This window comes from Bombus pyrosoma, linkage group LG15 (assembly GCF_014825855.1).
Source record: "Bombus pyrosoma isolate SC7728 linkage group LG15, ASM1482585v1, whole genome shotgun sequence".
Classification (NCBI taxonomy): domain Eukaryota; kingdom Metazoa; phylum Arthropoda; class Insecta; order Hymenoptera; family Apidae; genus Bombus; species Bombus pyrosoma.
Genome location: NC_057784.1, coordinates 5,411,762 through 5,436,735, shown reverse-complemented (window position 1 = coordinate 5,436,735; position 24,974 = coordinate 5,411,762). Strand labels below are relative to the sequence as shown.

At 33.5% G+C, this 24,974-nt stretch overlaps 2 protein-coding genes across 4 annotated transcripts in view; both read left to right on the top strand.

The window, feature by feature from the left end:
• The first annotated feature begins 184 nt into the window (after positions 1–184).
• LOC122575687 (conserved oligomeric Golgi complex subunit 1) lies at positions 185–4,455 on the top strand. 3 transcript variants are annotated; one of them, XM_043744995.1, is made up of 10 exons: positions 185–319; positions 409–631; positions 827–994; positions 1,069–1,354; positions 1,430–1,631; positions 1,708–2,124; positions 2,205–3,108; positions 3,182–3,461; positions 3,547–3,756; positions 4,190–4,455. In XM_043744995.1, exons 2-10 carry the CDS (start codon positions 498–500, stop codon positions 4,304–4,306), a joined length of 2,718 nt encoding a protein of 905 aa, XP_043600930.1. In that variant the 5' UTR covers positions 185–319; positions 409–497; the 3' UTR covers positions 4,307–4,455. The 3 variants fall into 3 exon arrangements, with proteins under 3 accessions (XP_043600930.1, XP_043600931.1, XP_043600932.1); XM_043744996.1 differs by lacking the exon at positions 185–319 and adding an exon at positions 3,886–3,935; XM_043744997.1 differs by lacking the exon at positions 185–319 and having other exon boundaries at positions 520–657.
• Positions 4,456–5,594: 1,139 nt separating this feature from the next.
• Positions 5,595–24,974, top strand: part of LOC122575373 (ras-related protein Rab-32) — a 54,316-nt gene continuing 34,936 nt past the window's right edge. The window contains exon 1 of the mRNA XM_043744194.1: positions 5,595–5,854. Coding sequence (XP_043600129.1) covers positions 5,726–5,854 — 129 coding nt within the window. The 5' untranslated portion in view covers positions 5,595–5,725. The remainder of the gene's footprint in view (positions 5,855–24,974) is intronic.

The following is a 24,974-nucleotide window of genomic DNA, read 5'->3' as shown; positions in this document are numbered from 1 at the left end:
GCGAACGTTTTCGCCATAACACGTTCTCCATCGACTAGATCTTTTCTTAAAACCTTCGTTAAGAACGAGTATTTCGTTAAAATTAAAAAAACTAGACATTCAGGCACATCGTAAGGAATTTAAATACGAAAGCAAATTTGGTGTAGTCGAATATTTGTTTTCGATAATGTCAATATATTTATTAATATATTTCTCTACGAATGATTCTCGTTAATGGCTTGAAATGTATAGTTGTTTGCATAATAGAATAAAATAAATGGGAGTTATCTCAGTAATTTCTTTGAATTTATTCTACAGAATTGAAAAAAGAGGGGGCAAGGTACGTGCATTATATTATCGCTTGAGACAAGGAGGAAAATGTATGCGGCGCCATCTGGTATCCGATTAATAATTGACAATGTTTTGCAGGACGCTGCAGATAAGAATGCGATGTAAATACGAGCCGATTCCTTGCTACGTGGGAACATCAAGATACGTGGAGGAGTATTGTCAAGAAAATGACAACGAATTACTTGGATTTGGACATTAACAAATTGTTCGAGGAGTACACGATAAAGGAGATCGAGGGGATCCAGAAGAAGATTCAACATGAGAGTGACAGGAAGAAAATCGAACTTAGAACTTTAGTTGGGTAAAGTTCTGTTTTAATGACTTAAAGTAATTGCTAGTTACTGTCCTTTATTTTCTATATAAATTGATATTTATGTATCTGTTTAGTCGTTAAATAGGTTGTTAAACAAAAGAGTTTTATATGTATATCTATTGCTGCTAAAAGGTTATTAATCTGATCTACTAGTGTACTTATTAGGTGATTAAATACTTTTAGGGAAAGGTACCGTGATCTTATATTGGCTGCAGACACAATTGGGAAAATGAAGATAACTTCTGAGAGAGTTATTTCAAGGATAACTAACATTGAGGACAAATTTAGGGAATTACAGAAAAAATACCTTATTGGATTTAAAATAGATTCAGTTCAGAATGAAGATGATAGGTATTTCTCTATAGTAACTTTTTAAAAATAAAGTACATAATTTTCTTGTTTATAATATTTATATTCTTTTATAGAAATATTAAAACAAGTCAGAATTCTGTCATCATTCAAATAAAAATCCTGATGGACATACCCCAATATATCTGGTCGAATATTGAAAACAAGGATTTATTATTTGCTACACAATTGTATTTGGTAGCTCAACATATAAATTATAGCCTGTTATTTGAAGTGGGAAATACAGATTTAGCACTTAAGTATCCAATTGTGTCTAAGCAATGGGATGTTATTAGTCAGTTCAAGAATATCATATTTACTGAATGTAATAATGTGTTACAATCATTAAGTGTAGAATCAGGGGTTAGTATACCTATTATAAAATTTTGTTCCATTATAAAATTTATACTTCTAATAAGATATTAAATTTCATTTTAGAGCATAGCAAATTGTCTGGCAGCACTTGTATTGTTGAATGGATCTTCATTCTCAGATTTGTTGGATAAATTAATATCATTGCGTAACCATGCAGTTAAATCCATTGTTACAGACGAAAATGACAACAGTGTTAAGAAGAAAATAAAATTATGTATTGAAATATTGATTCAAACAATTAGTTTAATTTATTCTTGCTTCATAAGTATGTAATGATATATATTTTATAAATATAGAACATATTGCGCTATGATACAGTATTAAACATTAATTAATTACAGATTCAGATGGAAAATCAGGTGGTCTTGTTTCACAATATTTAACAAAAATTCAAGATCAAGAAGCATACTCTTTGCTCACCCAGTTGGACTTCAATCAAGAATTACTAAAGGAATTTCTTCCTCTTGTGACTAAACAGCACAAACCATTTGCTGCAAACAGTTTCGAAAACTTTTGTATACCAGATCTTCAAAAAAGTATCAAATCTTGGCTCGAATGGGTAGCTGAGTTTTGCAATCGCGAGATTACGAAACTTCTCGATTTAATAATATCTATAAAAGGCTTGTATTACGTTCGTGAAGAAGCTGTTAGCATTAATCTGCCTGAGAATTGGAATTCGATATGGGAGGAGCTTTCTCTTCCAAGAATAACCTTCTGGGTGGAATTTTTTCAACCTTTAATATCTCACAGAGTAAAACGTATGTAACACAAACAAACAATATAAAATATATTTATTGTTACTAAATTGAAAGTAGTAACACTGTTAATATTTTATTAGGTATCATAGACGACAAATGGATGGAAACTACTATTGCGTTAAAATCTGACATAATCGAACTGTTGGGCAAAGTGATTCATGATAAATTTGAGTATCCAGAACACGATTTGCGATGGTTTGTCTGGAAAGATTCTCCAAGTGATATTCCTCAGAAACTCACCAAAAATGGTGGCCTAGATAATAAAAGATCCCTATTAATGAAAACCAAAGGATATTCGCCGAATATTCTCAAATTGTGCGAAAATTTTGACTCGAGTTTACACGCTTTGCTCGAAGATCTTGAACAATACTTGTATGAAACAGAACGCGTAATGTCTATCAAGGACAATTTATTATCTACAAATATATATTTAATTTCGGATTCATTCTCTGATCGCGCAGAGATTCAAGAACATTTGCAAACTGTCAGTATCAGTATGATCGAAGATTTTATCAATTTTGCGAAGACGTGTATAAATAATAATCCTGAATACGGCCAACGTGATATAAACGCTGTTATAACAGCAAGGTTTCTTTTAGCACTGACGACGTTAAGTTCAAACTTAAATAAATGTTTCACACTCTCAAAAGTGTCGGGATTGACCATTACAAATGCCAGATGGCAGTCGGTTTGTGATAAATTGAAAGAAGAAAGCACTTTTGTTTGGTCGATTTGGGCCAAAACGTATAAAATTAAGATAAGTGAGCATAGGGAAAGGTTTATATCTAAGGAATCTCTAGATGGTTATCCAATACATTTAGTTATATCGGAATGGGAGAAAGTGATCATCGAAGAGGACTCTGGAGAAGGGAGAAGAATAAAGTCAGAAATTTTAGTACCATATCAACCATCTATACAACTGCAGAAGTTTTTAAGTGCTATTAATAAAGATTTAAATAAAGTAATACCGCACACTCTTCCAAAGTAAGTACTGCGTTATTGAAATTTATATAAATTGAATTCTATACATTTCTAAAATTTTAATTTTTTGTCATAGGAAAGTGCTGTATGAAATTATAGAGGACGTTGTGACGGAGTTATTAAATTATTATCTAACTGCACCTGGCAATGCTAGACTTTCACAAAAGCAAGCCCTTCAAGTATTATTTGATATAAAATATTCTAGTCTGCTTATGGTATCCCGTGAAAATAAAATTCTGTCAGATTTATCAACCAAAGCTTGTGACAGTGTGTTATCAAAAATCGATCCATTCGATTACGATGTTTTCAATCCTTTCATTCATACTAACGTAAAGAAAAGTGTTCAAAGATCACTGGTGAATATTTGTCTAATTCAAAAATATTTTACTAATCAATATATGTATATAAACACATTATAATCATTTTATCTCTTGATATTAGCTCATACTAGGAAATCTAGTACCTCATTTGGAGCAGTTACACACAATTTTAGGAGCACGAAGCGAATACAATAACGCTGAAGGTGTGAAATCAGATTTGCCTTCAGTCCTGGCTTTATGTACGGGAGCGCCATGGTTCCCGCCTTTAACAGTAACAGCTCCGGCAAGAAATTTGCCGCTTGTTACCGTACCCATGCCAGAAAAGACACAGGTAGGCGTCTTACCTTTAAATTTAAAAACTTTCTAAATATATCTCTTTAAATTCCATTTAAATATTAGTTTGTAAAATTGTTCCTATTGCTTATTTATGAATATTTGTTTCATTTAAATGCGTATGTAGCCTTAGATTGCCAGGGTATTCAGATAAGATAGTTCGTGCATTTGATTCCGGTAAGGAAACGATGTTACGTTTTCCGCTTATATAGACTTTTAATTAACAGATTAACTAAGCACATGCTTGTGATGTGTTAATTATATGAAATGTAGCTTTTGTTGTAGCAAGTAATATAATGTTGTAGAATATAATATATATTAGTTGAAGTTAATATATATTGGTTGATATGATATAATAATATATTTGATTTTTTGTTTTCGACATAAATAGTATCAAGATTTAATTCAATTTTTCATATGTGTTGATATAGCGTAAAAAGACCACTAGCAAAGAAAATACGAAAAGTGATTCAACTGGGGCTACGATCAAATCTGGTGCAGCGGCATTTTTCGGAGCGATGGGCTCGGATTGGTTTGGTAGTAGTTAATTTATTTATTTAATTCGATATAAACATTGTAAATATTTTACTGTATATGTATATACACGCTAAGTATATTCATGTAAATACTATAATATTGAATTGCCTTTTTGACAGTGTTGTCAGTATTGAATAAAATATTTTATACAATCTTTAAATTCTTATTACGGTTTCTTAGGGAATTTTAATCGCACGACTGTTTATTATACATTCAGATTTTATAAACAGTAATAAGATATAAAATAATAAATAAACTACGAATGTTTATGCTATTTTATATTTGTATTAATATGCCCAAAGAAATAGAATGTTTCATTCATTAGATGTTGTAACGAATACTATATATAGCTTGTATACAATCGTACCTTTAAATCTATTTTAAATACATAAATATTCGTAATGTAAGAGCAAGTCTTACTCACCTACTGAAATTTTATAAAATTTCGCCTATCTGATTTGAAAACGTTTGTTCAGATACACATAGGTAACACTGCACACTAGCACCACAGGTGTTGCGCCCTCGTACTAACATTTAAATGTCACCGACCGATACCCGAGATCGTTCAACTTTCACCCAACAAAAACATCATAAAACCACAAACAACTATCCAACTATTCAATATCCTGTAAGTAACGTATAAGAAATATCAGTTCACACTCAATAAACATCAACAAACACGACTTTATCGTACCTGACATATGCCGAAGTAATTTCAGATATAAAAGCCTATACGATAGAGACGAATAAAAGTTGTTCAACTTCTTGAATGAGAAAAACGAACGAAGCAATTGAAATTTCCCGATCGAACGTGAACTCGAGCATTTGATTATGATCCGCGCGACACGTGAGCTCAGTACCATTTTGATCGTCCAGCGCAACGCGTCGTTTCAAATTTCCGTAGCGTCGCTGGCGCCGCCGACAACAGTGATAAAGACAGAGAAGAGAGGGCGTTACAGTAATTGGAAGAAGATAAACAGCACGATTGGAAGTACGCTTGTATACACAGGTCTAACAACTCCCGTGGTGGGGTAAAGCTCCTAGCGAACGGCAAAAGTTTCTCAATTTGTCCACTGAGTAGTAAAGCGCTTTAATCACTAGATATAAGTTGCATGTACAAGTTATATAGTTGTATACATATATATATGTGGAATACGACTGTGGTGCATAACTATTTATTGTTTTCATATTCCAGAGATCGCAGCGCTCTATGGCTGGCGGCCGATTTGTAAAGCACACCTTATGACATTAAGAGTTTTACCCCTACCACGACAGTTGCCAGATCTGTGTATACGACCGTGACTGACAGTGTCGCGGGCACTCGCGGCAGTTACGCAATTACCCTGAACGAGGGGGCGAGAGGGAAAGACGAGTAGCAAAATACGCCAGCGCAGTGTAGTACACGTTTTGGTATAAGGCAAGATGGCTGGATGGGCCCAGCTGTGGTGATATCGGTCGTGAGACGTTCTCGTTCGCAGTTGAAGAAAAAACAACGATACGAAGCCGTTCAACTTCAGGAGTACCGCTGGGACAAGCAAAACCCTTATATACGTCAAATGGTAAGTAAAAATACTTTTTAATTCCCGTTTGCCGCTCGCTGGAAATACACGCGGCTTGATGCGTGCGACGTTTCGCGCGCTGTTTTTCAAACTCTAGCAGACTACCCGGGAATTCGCTGTGTTCCGAGGGTCGTCTGCTATATGGTGGTTCCACCATATGAAATTACACGTTAAAGTTCAAAATCACCATGAAATGATTATCGACTTTGAATCGCTGAGCCGCCTTGAAAACTCTCGAGTGCTCTTCTCTGAAAACTTAAAATTATTCCGTACATATATAGATATATTTAAAGTATAAATAAATAAGATACAAATTAGTTAAATATAAAATCAGTTAATGTATAAATTAATATATAAAAAGAATAAAGTACGTTGGCCGGAGATCATTTATGAGAAATGGGAAATTGTTAATCTTGTAGAGTAGCGTGCTTAAGATTAAGATTGTTTAAATGTTTCGAGGCGGCGATAAGTTAAAATCTATAATGTTTTGTTCAACGTATTTTATCGTTTACTCTCTTGGTTAATTTGTGCCGAACTGTAATACAACTTTCTCGTAGATTTATTTTCACACCGGCCACGACTCCATCAAGAATTTTTCGCCGGATTATGATTTATGTAAATGATGATGTACCATCTGTGGAATGTGATACGCGTGTGGGGGATTGATACGTATGCATTAATATCGTTCCAAACTTAAAGTAGGAACCGTTCGAACAGAGTTTTCGGATTAACTTCGCGCGTGGTTCTTGTTGCGTGATCAAAATTTATTTTGTAATAAATCATAAATATTTAAAATTCCTCACAGTGCATTCTTAAGAGACGGTTCTTTTTTATTTCTCTTAAGACAAACGAGTGAAGTCCTTCTTGTTATAGTCGCAGAATAAAATGTATTGTTTGCTTCTTTTAATAGCTCTTCATCAAGAAAAAATTGGGTGTCGTATGATAAATTGTAATTAATCTGGAAGCTTTTGTGCTGATTTATGATGTGTGGGGTTAAGAAACCTGACCGATAAGAAACGTTTAGGCCGGCTGACGATTTTTCTTAACACGGGATGGCAAAAATCGCCACCAAAACAAATGACGGCAGATTGGACAAAGGCCAACTTCACGGTAGGCTGCATCGCGAGAACAAAAAACTCTTTGCACTTGTGATATTGAGCGGAAACAGTCGCGATGCGGCAGCGCGCGGTCGTTTCCCCGGTGAAACGTTACATTTCACCTTTGCCGTCTGAGAAAAAGGAAGTACGTCCATTGAATCGCGTGGTAGATTTTAATAGCAGATCTCCATCTGTCTTTTTATTATTCTGTTTTTCTGCTTACGTTGCTATGCATTTATACGTATGCATATAAGAAGGTTGTTTTAATATTATCTTTTGTGAAACGTAATCTCTTTGCTGGCTAATTAACTGATAAATTTCTATATCGTAGTATAAAGAAATATGATTTTATTAGATATAAATATTACGAAAAAAGATATCTTTCATTTGTGTAATGCAAATAAATATTTCTAGATATACTTTTCTCATTGATAGTACGTTTTATTTCTCACTGTAAAACAAAGTAGATAAAATATATTTTTCATTTTATTACAATAATCTACTAAAATAGTTCTAGAAATATTTCATTATAAGTCTTTTAAAAATTAAATAACACGAGGTTTCGTTAAAGAATCTTGTAATCCTACTTTTTACGCCCCAATAAAGTACATATATATATATATCAGTGGCGAGCACAAATTTATAGAGAGATAGATACATTTGTACGTATATGTATACGTATGTATAGGATTTTCATTTGCAAATTGTTATCATAATCGTTTCTTTTTTTTATCTCCATTGTAAATTGACCAGCTCCGGTTCTTCAACTTCTTTAATCGCTTCTAGAAAAATAGACTGCGAAGACCAACTCCAGAGTATTTTTCTTTCCACTTGGCAACGTTTACCACAAACAAGTAGCACATTAATCTTCTTCTCCTTTATGTTGCGTTGCACAGGATTGTTGAGAAAAAAGACAGTCTGACAGAGATTGTTGTAAGAAATTGATCGAGGAAATTTACTTAACAATGTACAAGTTGTAAAATTATTTTTATTAATCGTTTATCAAGAATAATACATTTCTTTCCTTTTGGTATTTAAATCTGATGATTGAAAACACTATTTTTGATTTTACTAGATTTTCTCTTCGCCCAATTGTTTGAAATATCATTCTGTAGTCAGGAAAAAAATCGTTTTATCGAAATCACCTGTTGCATCGTCGAGTTTTTAGTGCCGATTTACGGAAACGAGAGCTGACTCGACGAGATATCAATTTTGAAATTTCTGTTACGTTTGCAATTACGTTAAAACACTTATGCGGAATTGAGTAATCCCTTAACAAATGATCTTATTTATCCTACTTTTTCAGATAATATTCCACTGTAATTTTTCATTCAAATGACGCGTTGATAAAAATTTGTGATAATTCCTAGGGAATACATTTTTAAAATTTATTAACCATTTTTTCCACATCTCTGTTCATAAGAATCATCGTCGTCGATTTGAAATTAGTGGAATGTACAAATCAATAAGTTAACTAAAAGCAATATTAATTTACGAATTATTTATCGAGAGTTTTTAAATATTTGTATATCAGTTATCCAAAATTTCTTCGATTCGTATCAAAAGTAAATACACAATTCGGCGTTCCTCTTTCAACTAATCGCTGTCAGATTAGAAAAATCCTTATATCTAGATCACAGAGCTTAGAAAGAACTTCAATAATAACCAGACTGTATCTCGTATCTGACAAAATTATAATATCTACACGAAATCTGACGTCAATTTTACATTCCCAACAAAAACAAACAATACTTGACGCTATTGGAATATTCCCATAGATATGGCCATCATAAAAATAAAGAATGAAATAACAAGCTTAGGAAGAACCTCGAAAACAACTATATTATGATCCACATCTAACTATAATACGTGAAATCTGGTGTTAATTTTAAATCTTCAACAAAACTAAACCTACCTTTTCACCCCTTCGTGATATTTCATTAAACGTGGCCATCACAAAAATAAAGATAATAAAATATCAAGCTTAGAACGTACTGCAATAAAAATGATATCTACTATTGCCCGTATCTGTAGCCGAAACTATAATACGTAATATCTGACGTGAATTTTAAATTTCCAACAAAAGCAAGTCTAATTTGACTCCATCGTAATATCCGATGAGATATAGCCATCGCAGGGATAAAGAATAATATATCGAATCTATAATTTCGGTATAACAATAATAATGTAATTAAATTACATCCTGCCTAAGATAAGTAAGTGTTCAGATACTTTTCAATGATAGTGTATTTACTTGCGCATTATCGAGCATAAAAGTCCGTCCGATGGGACGTTTTCTATAATGTTACCATTTTAAAGTACGAACAGGTGTAATTTAGTTTCCCCATGGAACGACGATTTCCATGGCGTATCATTATAGAAAATGATCGGTTACAGAGGATTTCTATTAGATGGAGCCATTCTCATTGGTCGTAGCTCAGATTGTAGCTTATTCGCTTATCGCTGAAGAAAATCACCGGGTCAGCAGCTAATTTTATCACCTCACAGTTTGTCCATATACATATCATTATTAACAAACTTGCCCTATAAATTTATCTAAAAGTTTGTTTTACTTCTGTCGTGGTCGCACGTGGACATTTCTGTTATTTGTTATGAATCTGTTATCTTCCTTTCCTGAGTTATTATTAAGTTAGATTTAATTAATTGTGGCACTATCTTACATGGAAGATAAGATGTTAGCTCGAAGATATGATGTTAGATGGGAGATTGAATGATATTGAAACAGTTGTTCGTGTTAATTATTCCAATTTCTATATTTGAAATTACTTATTGTTTTATTATTGATTTATGTATATGCATATCACTATAATCGTAAAAAGGGTTCGTCCTATCACTAACTAGTAATTGATGAAAATGGTTCACGTGACGCAAAATTAAAAGATTTATTGATATATATATATATTAATTAATTAAGGTAACTATATGAGAGAGATTCGTATTAATCAGTATAGTGTAGCAAGGAATCCAATCTACTATTAATTTTCGTTCCATTATCGCTATATTGTAGAACCAATAAAACCACCCCTAAAAACCAGTCATCGTGTAACTATCTAATGGAAAGCGAAACCTAATCTGCTCAAACAAACATCGTCGCTGTTATAAATCTGCCCTACCTTTCCTTTTAATTACATTTCGGATTATACACTTACCTGAGTATAATTAATAATACAACTATATTGTTCAGGATTAACACGCGTCACACACGTATATTATTATTCTTGATTTCAGGTAAAGTTGCGTCAATTATTTCCTATGATCATTAGCTGCTGCGATTAACATAATACAAAAATAGAATATGTAAAATACAAAGTGCAAAGTACAGTAAGGTAAATTACAAGCTTAGATAGCAGTATCTCTATATCTTGAACATATATCATATATAGTACAATTACCGTACAATACAGTTTAATTAACTTAAATTCAAAATTAGTATGATACTGTGTATGTTGAAACTCAGTGGGTAGTTTTCAATGCCATAATTTGGTGATACAAATTAATATGTTTCAGAAAGATATCTAGAGAAGATTTTCGCAATGTTTTTCACAATTTAAACACGTCTGAATCTTATTTGAAAGACGAAATTTAATTTTTTGTTGCGAGGACGAAGAACTTGTTATTTCCTATTAAAAATAATTGCTGGACTTTTGTCAAATATATTTGTACGTGTCTCACGTGTGTTGCATGGAGATGCCTTTTCCCAAAGATCCTTTCCGATGCTTCTCATCTTAGTTTTAAAGAAAGTTTGGAAATCTTTGTGAAAGCGTGGCAACTGTTGCGTGTTCTTTTTACATTTTAATTATTTGAACATTATATCCATATATATGTAATATATGATATTTCAAGGTCTTCACCTAAAACGATGAATATGTATCGTCGATACGATATTGTCGATATTATACGATGATGTTGGGAACCTTGAAATATCGATGACGATTATTGATCGACCCATGGCACTCTTAGATATGTATCTTAAATGAAATACTCGGTCGAAGTCAGATTACCTGAACTTAAAGGCTGGACTCGCGACAAGGAAAGTAACTTGAGCTTGAACATAGAAATAACTTGACTTGTACGAACGCGAATTTGAATTCAAGTTACTCGAATTCAGGTAACACAAGAAATCAGGAAATTGACAGACTATCGGTGATCTCGTCGCGTCGTAGTTCCAACGTTTCACAAATAAGCTAAAAAATTGAACTTTAGATACGGTAGTAAAATTTATTGTACGAATCCAACAGAGTGACGGTTCAGAGTGCTATAACAAGAAATGTGTTGAATGCTAATTTTGGAGAATTCTTATACTAAGGTTTGGTTCCTCTGGAGGGGACATCGTCGATTGTATATCAGACGCGGCTATTCTGTTACTATCTGATTATTGTTTCGATGGCTGTGGCATGCAGGACGTTTTGTGTACCCTATTACCGCTTCTGAGCATGTGACAATATAGTCGAGGTTCATAGAAAAGCAATGCATTTGTCTATTTTTAATGTCAGTTTCCCGAATTATTTTTAAGCGCCATTCTCCCTCATTCTGCGTCTCGACATTTTACTTGATCTTCAGATGTCAACGTTTAACGTACAAAGAGCCTGAAGTGTAAATAGTTTTGTCGTTCTCCTTCGATCTCGTCTCGTAGAAACACCGCTTGAATTGTTCACACCTTCGTACGAACACATTGCGGATTTCTATGGTTTCCAGATGAAGAAAACTCAACTCGACGATCGATCGAACTTTCACCAGTAGCCACAGGCTTAATACCTGGCCGAGAAAGTTTTATATCGTGACGATGTTTCGTCTCGATAATTCCCGAGGTGGCTTTGTTTTATCTAATCGGTCGGTAAATTGTCGCCGTATTCGAATACCGTGGAACGTGACAGGATGAATTGAAAAGTCTTGAAAAGATAGAGAGATAGAGATAGAGAAAGAGAGAGAGAGAGAATGAGAGTTTGCAGCGTTTGATAAACGATTAGAAATTGAGATTATCGATGACTAACCTATCGATGACTCCCTCGTATCGTTCGACGATTGGTCAAGTGAGTATTGACTAAACAGTTTGATGGATCGATTCCTTTTAATTTGATGGAAATTTCTGGAAGACGAATGGAAAGATACTTTTGATTCTTGGAAATTTTACTTTCTCTCTTGTTTTCATTTCTGGGTCTTCCTTTTGTTTTTTTTTTCTTCACAATCGAGAAATAGAAGACGAATTTGATAAAAACAAATTTTTTAACCTTCCTCTATTTTGGTTTAGCCCCTTTTCGAAATTTTTAATTTTGTGACTTGCGAACGAAGAATGGGAGGATATTTTAAGAGGTAACAATAATTATTGTTTGTTTTTCCTTCTTTTTATAGTGTAATTAATGGTTGATTAATGTAGTCTATATAGTTTGTAATTTTCGATTGTTTTTCTCCACTTTTTTAATTATTTTCTGAAGACTCACGACTTGCGATCCGTTCTCGGCTTATCGCGACTTGTTTTCGCTAGTATTGCCCGTCTTTGTTTCCAGCCATACAAATAATTGTTTGTCTCCATTTACTTAGTATAAAACATCTCATTTTTACACTGGCCCTTTGTGTTCTTTCAGTTATACAATAATTGTAAATTCCTTCATCTTCTAAAAAATACAAGTATATTGTAGCTGATATGATCGATGGTTAATAGGCTTTGGAAATTAAGATAAAACATTTCATGCACAGTTACTTTAAAGTTACTCGAAGACACCATAAATAATTTCAAAATTCCCTCTCTTACACTCCTAATCCTTTTCTCCATCCATGTTACCGTTTCCATATCAAAAGTAGCAAACGTTCAATAGAAGACACTGGAAGTTTATCACAAAATTGTTCATTAAAAAATTATACAGAATTTCCCCTTTAACGATTCTATCCTCTCTCTGATCCATATATTACAGACTTTAAAGGAATTAGCCAATCCTCAATAGAAAGCTTCCTAAATGGAGTAGAGTAAATCCTAAAGAGAAATTATTATTAATTAATCATCAGCTGTGTAATTGAAAGTTTAATTTCACAAAAGAAGATTCTTAATCTCTAAGAATCTGTACAGTTACAATATTTTCCATATTTATACTTTGTACAATCTTTCACTCGGTATAATGTTTCTTGAATAATCACTTAATTTCACGCAGAGACTTGATTTATTTATCTATTTATTTAGCAAATCACGAACACAAGCCGTATGGCACGAGGAAGAAAAGTTGTTACCGCAGTGAAAGTAATAAATGTGAAACAAAAAAGACGAAAATAAAAAAGAGGAATATAAATATATAACAAAGATAAAAAAAGCATGTAAGTATACAGGGTGTCTCCGAAAAGCGTGGCACACGTTGTCGTGTGGAAAAATAAGTCGAAAAAAAGAATAACATTTTTTCGTTCGAGGTTTCTTATTCGAGAAAAAAGAGCCTGAAGATCCGTCAGGTGCACGTGTACTGATTGTAAGTTTCGAGCTATCCGACTTCTCCTTTTGCTCGTGTTGATATTTATAAACATGGACAATGTCAGCATTTGCTTCCTATCATTGCCGTTATCTTATGTCTACAGTGTCCATATTTGGAGTGGTTTCATAAATAAGGATAACAAGTTTACTATTTAAAAATGAGGATATTACGATTTAAAAATTCATTTCGTTAACGTAACGAGTGTTCAAAATGTTGCCTACGTTCTTCGCTCTGTTCGTCTAATCAGATTATTATCAACGTAAACAGAAAGAGAAGTCGGATATCTCGAGACTTACGATTAGTACGCGTGTACCTGGTGGATCTTCAAACACATTTTTCTCAAAAACGAAGCCTCAAACGAAGAAACGTTACTCTTTTTTATCGACATATTCTTCCACGTAGAGTCACCACCCGATCGCTTGTACAATGATTTCGCGGATACTTCGTGTAAGAAACAGAAAAAGGGAAAAAGAAAAGGATAAAGAGAGTTGTATTATAACGACACGTTAGGCGACGTCGATCGCCTTGGCTTATGGCAAGATCCGGGGGAAGAGATCGTCTCGTTCGCAGATATTATTTTGCGTAGTTGCATATTCTGGCGACGGGATCACAAAACCTGAGACCAGACCGAGAAGAAGGCCAGACACGAAAGGCCAGAGTATTGCGTAAAGAACGTGATCAAACATTGGAATTAGTGAAATTAATTAGTCGTAGTAACGGAGGACCGTCAAGATGATTTTACAGAATCTGTTTCATGAATTATCAGCTCGATTAGCTACGATTCTTCGACGTTAATCGCGATCCTGTCGGCTAGACGCGAGGAACAGGGTTAAAAAAAAGAAAGGCTTGCATAACCGCTGCTCGTTTCTTTTTGTCGCGCCTCTATTCCAGCCGGTTGGATTAAAGTCGACCGGATCGAAGGTGTCGCGAGAATACGAAAAGCGATCGAGTTTCGTCGTGAACGACGTCGACTGACCCAGATCGAATCGGGTTTGTGGTTATTTCGACGCGTCGACGACGCGAAACCGCCCCTCTTAAAAATATCCGTGGAGAAAATTTCATTTAATTTAATTTCCATGTTAAATTAGTCGTGAAACGATTAGGGTCATAAGGAAGAGATTCTATTTCATGAAATATTTTGATAGATCTTTGTGATAGTAAGAAAATGGAAATATATTTGAAAAACTGCAATTTTTTTATATTTTATACGAGCGTAGATATTATAGTTTTTCAATGGTGTGTTATAAAATGTTGAGATATTGAAATATTCAAGTGGTCGTATCGCTCGTGATCGAACTGCTGAAATATCGACGTTTGCAGATACTACGTATAATATATATTTATGTAAATGGATATACATTTACATGTAACCGACTGTGCGTTATTGCGCTACCGGGTTTAATATTTTAAAAGTGGACTTTAAAAGCATGAGAGGTAAAACATTCGTACAGCGCCGTGAAGTAAAGATACCTATCGATTTGTCGATTTGAAAAATTTATCAGACGGATGCAGCCGGGAAATTGAAGCACGTTCGATTGTCGAAAAATATTCCATCGAAGAATCTACGCTTCGTAAATGTATTTATTTCAAAAATTATGGAAAAATATGTATTTAAAAAGTTATTAAAAATTTAACAATTTTTTAATTCCACTGACACTTGATATATTTATTATAGAACAATTTAGTGTTCAAATTTTCATCGTTCTTCTATGATCAAAATATAATTCAAGTTTTTGATTAGCTACGATTAGTGAAAGATTCCAAATGAAATTGCGAACCTGCAAGTAGTGGCGAAAGAATTTCTTAATTGATCCAATAATCGCACAAATAGCGTCTAGTGACTCACAAAAGAGACAATTGGAAAGCTATTTTGTCAAATAAACATTTCGGCCGGATCCTTATCGTTATCACTCGGCTAGCCTCGCTACCGTCTGATCATCGAGTATTTGTTATCGTGTCGATGTTACTGATTCATCCTCATTCCTGATTTTTGCACATTTTACCTTCTCTTCGAACCTTTCAAAGTTTCAATGCTTTCGATTTTTCTATTTCCTTCTCTATTTTCTATTTCTATTTCGATTTTTCAAACTCATCCTCAGCGAAAGAGATTCTTCTTTGACTTCAAAAAACGATATACGTGTACGTTATCTTATTTAAGTTGGTCAATAATTTTGCATTTAGGAAAGTTTATTCGTTGCACGTTCTTTTATTGCTCGATTTTTTAATTTTAATTATTTAATTTTTCTTCAGACATTGTGCCTTACATTCGTTTAAAGAACATCGAACAGGAATCGATATACGCGTAGAAACTGACACCAAAAGTTGTACGAAAAGAATCTTGAAAGATCCACAAAAATAATGTTATAAATTTATAAGACTGCCTTTGTGACCTAAGGAAAATTTGGAAAATACGTAAAAAGGCAAATATCAACGGCTATTACAAATAACTTTAATCCGATGTAACAACTGTGCTTTATATCCTGACAAGTATTAACAGCAATTGTTAAACATTGAAATGAATGCTTGAAAATATTTGTACATCGTTACTTTTCGTTTAACACAGAGAAATTAAACAAATCGAATCACGAAGCATCGTCCGAGCCAATTGATTCCAGACAGTCTGATCACACACGCGGGTAATACTACTGAAAAGTTCCGCAGTGATTTTAAATCGAATTAAATGAACCCGACCGCGTGCATCGATGTGAAATTTTGATTGAAATTCAATTTTACCACCGATATTTAGCTCCTCTTAATTTCACTGTAACTCCAGTATTTATTTGTCATTTATTTCGTCGAAAACGTCTCGAAGTTTTGGTCAGATATTTTTCGTAAATTTTAATTCGGAGCTTTCAATTTACACTTTTTACCTTACAATCAAAATTTTAATTTAATAGTAACGTGTTGATTAAAATTGTAAAGAAAATTTTCATCCGGAATTTTTACTTTTAGAATAGAATCTAATCGATTCTTTTAATTGGACATCGATCTTTATTTTTGGATTTCTGTTATGTAAGTCAATCGATGGATGTCCATTGACGTTCACAGGCACATTGTCGAAGCAAGAAACACGTGTGCCAATAATAAAGCACTTATTATAACGTTGTAATCCGATAAATATGTTTAACGAGGCGTGTAACGTGTAACTGTTAGCACATCCCACTGCAATGATGATTAGTTGGGCTGTGCCTGTTTAAGCCATTGTATGTCGTCATCAAAGGTAACGCAACGAGAATTCTGGACGTCGAGAAATGTTTTTAGGAGTACAAAGCTCCTTAAAATATGAAAAATTATTAACTTGAATTTATACAAATTTCGCTTCTAATCAGAATTTTTAATAATCAAAGTATCTCGAAATAATCAATATTAACATGAATAAAAGCATGAATAAAAATCAGAAAATCTTTTGAAACGACGAGATCAAAAACGAGAAAATTAATAATCATAATACTGGTTGTAGCGTGTAGTAGCTGATGTTAATTGTTGTTTCATCAAACACTATGATAAATTCCATTCTTTTTACATGTCATCGGTTCATTATGTCCACTCTTGGCCTTACATCATTGAAATGTCCATAAAATGTATATGAAATTCATATACATGTGAAATATCCTAATCGTTACAGTAAACTTTCTACAAAAATTTATTTATCTTTCTCCAGCATACATTTGTATCTCTACAATTACTATAATGACATGCTGTACGTATTTGTATTAATTGTATTAACTGTATAATAATTGTATTAATATATATGTGTAATATATGTATATGTGCGCGTAATTTATAATAAATATCTTGCAACTTATAATAAGTAACATAATATTGCATATTCTAATAGATTTGTTCTCTATAAATAAATCGAAATTAATCTTGATTCTTGAATCAATCATCTTGAATCATAACTCGTATTTCTTGACGTTTTTATGTTTCGAAATGAAAAATCGCAAATCGTCACTGATATCAAGGCGGTGCGGCGACCAGATAAAATTCACGATAGTGAATGGAGAGCAAACACCGACGAACGACCAACGCAACCGTTTCCACTCGAAACACGCTAAGGAAACACGTACTTCTCCAGTAGAATGCAATCGCGTGACACGTCGATTCGCAAGAAACCTGCAGCGCAATTGACTGCCGATTTTCGTTGCATCGAAAGCACTTTCCAAGAATTGCAACTTCAGTGCGATGCATTTGTGTCGAGCTTGCATTTTAACTTGAAACTTTAATTCGTTTATACGGTATGCGATCTCATCGGTATCAAATATTGCGCTAGTATTTGTACTATAAAATGTTTATACTTTTAGCTTCAACTATTAGTTTTTGTTTATCAGATTCGGTTTATAATGTATCAACTACTAATTACCTTATCTTTTTATCAGTTTCCAATTTCTAATTGCTAATGATCAGTCTGAGACATGAAATTATTATTTTCCAAGGCGCAATTGCTAAAGGAAATTTTCAAAGGCAAAAATTGAAGCATCTTAAAATTTGTTGTCGATTTTTCCTCGCACAGCGTATCTTCTGCTCGAAAAGATACGATTCAGTCGGAAGCCGATCAATCGAAACTTTCGAACGACGTAAATTTTCGTGTTCCGTTTCTCGGTTCTCGAAGATTATCGACGTGTTCGTTATCACTCGCTATCAAGCTTGACCCCGCTTAATGGTGTAATCACGAATCCGTTTCTTATAGCCATGATTTATCAGTAAAACACCATCGGTCCTCTGTTACTAACCGATAAAAGATTTACGGCATTTTCTTCTTAAAAATGTAATGTAGGAAGCTCTGACGCAAGAATCTTCAAGACAAAACAATCTGAAATTTGGTACAATTTGTTAGAATTCGCGTACGATCACCGTTTCATCATCCACAAGATTTGTTGTTAAATTTGGAAAAAATTAATTATCGAGATAACGAGGTTTTTTTTCATAATAAATTTCATAATCTTTTCTTTTTTAATTATGGTTTAAATTCAATTGAAATCTTGATCGTTGATACTGCACGTCTTTAACGAAATTTCTACAATTAGCAAAATTTTAGATCTAATTTGGTTTACAACAAGTTACAGATAAACAAAATGTACATTTTCATTACTTTTCGATAAATTCATTAGTATGCACATTCATTGATTTTTTCGAACGAACACGAAGGTCGCAAATCTTCTTATACGAAATTTTTATATGAAAATTGCTCGTTGACCAGTTTTTCTTCGAATTTGTCAACAATCGTTGAACTTTTGTTGACGAAATTTTTCCCATCTGTAACAGTTACCAAGATAGCTCCTAAGGAATGGAGCTTGGGAGGGTGGTTTCACCCCTTAAATCTGTGTCAGCGAAGCTAAAAAGGGGCACGTCTAGAAAATACAAATCTACGATTATCGGTTGTTTTTTTAAAAGTTTCGTTCAAATCGGAGCCAGATCGTTCGCTGTTTCTTAGAAACCCAAATAACACAGGCGCCGCATTTAATCTCGTTACGCTGTCAACAAGCAATTTCGCAATCAACCAATTAAACGAACTACAAAAAACGTCCTCTTAACATGCAAAACATGGTAGCGTCTGAACGATTAACCAAAATCAAACTCGCTATCTACCTTAATTAACCAAATTTGCGACGTTGAGAAATTAAACGATCGATAAGACGATTTAAAAAGCGGACGAACCTAATGACTTCACGAAATTAGTCTCGACCTTTCGCGACTTCCGATCGATAAGCCACACGCTAATTACATCGATAACGGGATAAATTTTTAGCGAAAAACACGACGGGGATAATAACGACGAGACTGAGAATGAGGAAACAAGAAAACGAGAAATGGTAATTACTGTTTCTCACTGTTGCAATTTCGTTTGCAAATAACAGCGATCAACGTTGCGTTGTATCAAATGGCAAACGATCGATGGTTCATCATGAATAGAGTGTGGATTTTATGCAAATTGACATATTATTTATGAGAGAAATTAGAATGTTTAAATAGGGATTCGTTTTATCCATTAAGAATCATTATTTGTTAATATTAATTACTATTTATTACATTTATGATAGAAAGGGTATAAGTCCAATGTATACATATGATAAAATACTAAAATATAATACAACATATACATACGAAATAAATGTCCATACATATATATACGTGAAAAACAAGAAAATAAATAAAAGGAGAATAGCAACAGAGCAAAAGAGCGATAGATATTAAGCAACGTGAAATAAAGATATAATACAATGACAAAAATACGATAACTAAAAACATGATCTAAACAGCGCGTATAGCTTGATACCTATAAAGATTTCTGGGAATGTTGAGTAGAAGCACAGAAAAAATCGATCTTATTCGCAAATGTGTTTATTATAACAAATACTCTGCTTTGGGTATTTTTTTTTATTTTCTTGTATATGATGCGCGTTCTACGTATTTTTCGCGTCTTTAAATTGTTCTTAGTCATGGAATGTCAATGAAAATGTGTAGTCATGAAGACGAAGAGTGCTGGGGAAGGAGCTAAAAAATATTCGTTGCTAAATAAATTTCTATCTTCAAATTAGATAATAAAATGATCTGCGGATTTTTATATATTTTTATATCTTTATATTTTTATGGACACGTCTACAGAAATGAAATTCAAATGGAAATTTGTGTTGGAATAATAGTTGGTAGTTAGATTGATCATAGACAATAGATGTGTAACAGTAAAATAAAGGTAAAATAAAGTTACGTGTATGAGTGGGTGGATGTGTGTGTAGATGATTAAGTGAAAATTTCAAAGATTATAGATTTCATAGATATTTCATAGATATTCATCGTACAATATATACATTAATTATTTAAACATAATTTGAAACATTATAGATTTCATAGATTTCGTAGATTTCATAGACAGTTATTATAGAAATATTTCTAGAAAACATTCTGCGTCTATAAAAGAGCTATGAAAAATCATTGATCGAATGACACCACGGTGGAGTCACCAGTACTCAACGTATTAAGAAAACAGAAATCTCAGTCGCGTTGAATGTTCATTGGACTTGGGCTTTACAGTCGACATGTTAAGCCTCTAAATTCGTAAAACCAGTAATTGTAAATTAAAAAAAGAAAAAGAAAATAGAATATCACGGTAAATGTAGTTTTATCGCGAAAATATTCTGTTTCCGTGGGAACATCTCTGAATCTTCAAGAAAGTAAAACACGATTGTATACTACACGTCGCATCGAACATCATTTCATCAAGAAAATATTCAGAGAAAATATTCTGTTTCTACAGAGAACATCTGTAAATCTTCCTCGCGAAGAAAGAAATACGCGTTTCGCGAAATAAATGTGGCCCGTTCAATTTCCATATATCGAGACGAGTTTCAATTTGTTCTGCAACGCCAATTTGCCGATTTATGGCAGGCGTTGCATCGTAAATTCGCGAGAAACGTTCAATCGTTCTTGTTCCACCCCTTTCCCTCCCCACAAAATGACAACAGCCAGCCGAAAAATGTCATTGAACGCCACTGATAATCGGTACAAACTTTGAAACGAAAATTCTTTCGTATATTTTTTCCTATTCTTTTCCCTCTTTTTTTTTTTATTCCCCCATCGAAACCGCGAATTTTTATTTTACCCGTATTTTTATGTTTCGGTTACACGCGCACGATTGTTGAACCGTGCACCGCAGATAAAACATGAAAATAATCGTCCAAAGTTTTGTTGGCTATTTTTACAAGCGGAAGGCAATCTTTGTTTTACAAAACTGCGATACTCGCAATCAATCGAAGCTCTGAATACATGAATACAGTTTGTTTTCGATCGTCGCTGTTCGATCATGTTTATTCCGCTTGTTAAATCGGAATACAATTATTCAATCAAGATCGTGTTCTTTGTTTCTCTATTCTTTTTCAATTTTTCAATGTTTTTTGGTTTCAGTTTTAATCACTTTTGATTTGCGAAGTTTAGAGTAACCTAAATACGTTTAAAAATACTACGAAATCTAACTCGAAATGAAAGACCTAGAAAAGTTCAAGAAACTTCAAAAGGGACAGTGAAGTACGAGGAACGAAATTAAAACTATTTCTAAGTCATATTATTTTCTCTACAAAAAGTCTAATCCGAGAATCGTCGCGTGGAAATGTTATCACGGGTCGTTTCTGGGTTAAGAGAAATCGCGATCGATCCGGTTAAAATCCGCGTCTTCGTTGTCACGAATGATTTATTATCATCCAAGAGTTTTATTATCATTAATGTTAACCAACGAGATAATGTTACGCGCCTCGTCTATATTTGTCTTCCTGTTTTGATTAAAAATCCTAAATAACGATCATTGTTTTAGTTTCGAGCATCTTCTCTGATTGACCAAATCCCAATAGAATTACATATCTCTTTCGACCAGTTTCTAGTTCCAATATTATGTTTTAAATTACGGTTCGAGATGGCTCGATTTTAGATTACTATACCAGCATGAGATTCAATTTTCGTGCACCTGCAGAACCGTGTTACTCTATCATTGTTTGCTGTATTATAAAATTTGTACTATCACGTAATATAAGGCACAAAAGTAGACTACAAAAATATCATCAAGTATACTACAAATATATCATGACACCACATATATTCCGTAATATATCACGTAATATAAGGCACAAAAGTAGACTACAAAAATATCATCAAGTATACTACAAATATATCATGACGCCACATATATTTTTCACGGGGTACTACATTTCACTCTCGTAGTACAGCGTAACTCTATTTATTTGAATCGCGTTTATTGAGACGAAATTTTAATTGATAGCTTTTACCGGTTGAATTCGCTTGTATGAACGCGAGCTCCAATCAATCGCGAACAAAAAATAATATTTATCGAGGAAAACTGATCATCACCAGTCACATGTATAAACTGTTTGTTTCCTTACAAGTTTAGACGAATGGAGTTTTGTAAAAATTCTTGCAGTTGTATGCAATTAAACGCATTATTAAACAACAGATAATCTAATATATTTGGATGTAATTAATTAGTATTGGTCTTGGCATAAAAATACACATTCGAATTCAACTTGAAAAAGCCTTTAGAATGAAGGAAGACAAGATGCAAAAATGTACAAAATGCATATGATATTGAAAAATATATAGAATATTCAAAACAGAGTATTTGTTATAATTGCAAATAAATTAAACAAATCTCTAACTCTATCGTGTTCTTTCGATTCATTTCATTTTTGTCTTAATCTTGTTTTTCCAACATCTCGAAGATATCTCAGATTCGAATAAAATACGAGAAGATTCCTATTCGTACGCTTGATTCTTCGCTTTTAATCGATCACCTTGCAAAAATATTACCAATATTTGCTAAAATAAGAGCAAGACTGGCGCGTAGAAGTTCGATGATCGTAACGACGTTCAATTTTATCTTTTCTTCTTGTGTTTATAAAAATAGAAATTTGACGAAGAATCCGTATCTAGCGATAACCCAGGCCATGTGAAAGCATCGGGAATCGAGATTCTCGTCCGTTGAATATCTTTAACAGTTTTTCACCATGCGATAAGCTGGCGTCGGAATCGACGTGTAGCTGATTTGTCGACGAGCTGAAACTCAATTGTCCGATTCGTGTACGGACGGCACAGGTAACGATGCAACGAGTAAGGCTTCCGGTACTTGGATCAAGCTACAATCGATACTCGTCGCAATGAACCGACGCGATGGTTTAACAACTGCGTACGCGAAGCGCTGCCATGAGAAAAGCACTCTGCAATCGAGTTGAAATTTACTGACACGAATCGCGATCTGTGTCGATGTTCCACGCTGATACGCATATACGTCACGAGAATGAGGAAATTTGCGATTTGTTTGTGGAACGAGCTTGATGCTGTTCGATTAGATGTCTCGGTATACAAAAATTGGTATTTTTAATTGTACGACTGTGCAGAGCAAGTACAGTGGCGTGCACTATGCACACGTTTAGAGTTGAATTATTGTATTATAATTAGATGGTGAATATACAAGTGCAAAAATTCGTATCTTAAAATGATGAGAAAATAGAACTTTCAGGTGGAAAAATTTGTTTTTTAATTACACGCGCGTCTATGGCGAGTATTTTCGTGTGTGCTGTGCACACGTGCAAATATTATAATTAGATTGTGAATATTTATGCAAAATTTCAGATTCTTATAAGAAGAATAAAGAATTTCAGAAAGAAGAATTTCAGCAAGAATTTCATTTCATATAGAATTTCACGAATCCGCAATTTAATTGTAATAACAGCGGAGTTTATCCTGTCAGGTTAATAGTTTTCTATAGAAATTAATATCTTCATTTACGCACTTTCATGCAATTCAGTCACCTGTCTGTTTACTTTCAGAGTTATACTATAATAAAATACGAACGGTACAGAGTTGAATCTCAAAGTTAAAGTTGGATTTCCAACTTGGCTTACGCAATTTATTTAGTTTGATCGAATGTAGTAAATTGAATTTAATTCCTCAACTTGTGGAACAACAAGGTTTAAATAATCTTCTGTGGGTAAAATATTTCTTGACCGTAAGGCCGAATAAACACACACTCGCATACATATATGTATTATTATATAAATTAAAATAAATTCGTTCATAATTGTCTCGCGGTAAAATATCGGTTAAGACAAGGATTGTGAATGGAAGTTGACGAGTCATTCAGAAAAGTAAAGAATCAGTGAAAATAGAGGACTGCATAGGAAATGTACACAATGACAGTGATAGAAAACAGGAAACAGATAAAATGAACGAATGACAGGACAGAAGCTGCTTACGTCAAGGGAATTTTATTTTCATGAATATCTGTTTTTGAAATCACTAAACAATTTTACAAGGCTGAATTTGTAACACATCAAATGTTAGCGTAAATTGATAAATAAGTGAATTGTGAAATTATCGCTTGGTGATTAGTATTTTTAGCCGTAGCTCGACGCGATTTTCTGTCAATGTTTGTGAAATTTTTAAAACGCAGAAAAATGTAAAACATTCTAGGAATTTCCTGATTTATCGCAAACAATAAAATACCACAAAATATTGTCAAGATGCGCAAAATTGTTCGACCGAGTTCTCGTTATTTTCGAAATTATGACATTGAATTTTTCTTATCCCTTAAAAATGGAGACACGACGACTGCTTATAAGAACAAAAAAGTTACTACGTTTCTGTATACTACTTGCCTTGGGGAAAAGAGCTTTTAAGCTACAGCGATTTTAAGCGTTCAAAGGTTCGCCGGACAAGTCTGGCACTTCCAGCGTTATTTCGTCTACGCGAGTTAGATTGAAACTCGCGATCCAGACTTTTATTTTCATCTTCATGCTTCTAGTATTTTTTTTTTATATCTAGAATTATTGCTGCCTGATTTTGTTTTAAGCTGTCTTACTGAAAATTTGACCGATCTTTTGTTGATATTTATTTTCTGATTAATTTATTAGTAACTTCAGTAATTAATTTAGTAATTAATTTATTAGTAACTTTTTAATCGATTGAAAACTTGAAGTTTCAAATCTTATTGTTTTTTCCCCTAAAATCTCAATTCTTAGAATTAGAAAATTATCGCAGGAGTCTGAT

Bases quoted from the DNA above. Each gene is read 5' to 3' on its own strand.
- LOC122575687 (XM_043744995.1), top strand. From the start codon at position 498: ATGACAACGAATTACTTGGATTTGGACATTAACAAATTGTTCGAGGAG. The intron at 2,125-2,204 runs GTATGTAACACA...ATATTTTATTAG, and splicing joins AATATCTCACAGAGTAAAAC to GTATCATAGACGACAAATGG. The intron at 3,462-3,546 runs GTGAATATTTGT...TCTTGATATTAG, and splicing joins AAAGTGTTCAAAGATCACTG to CTCATACTAGGAAATCTAGT.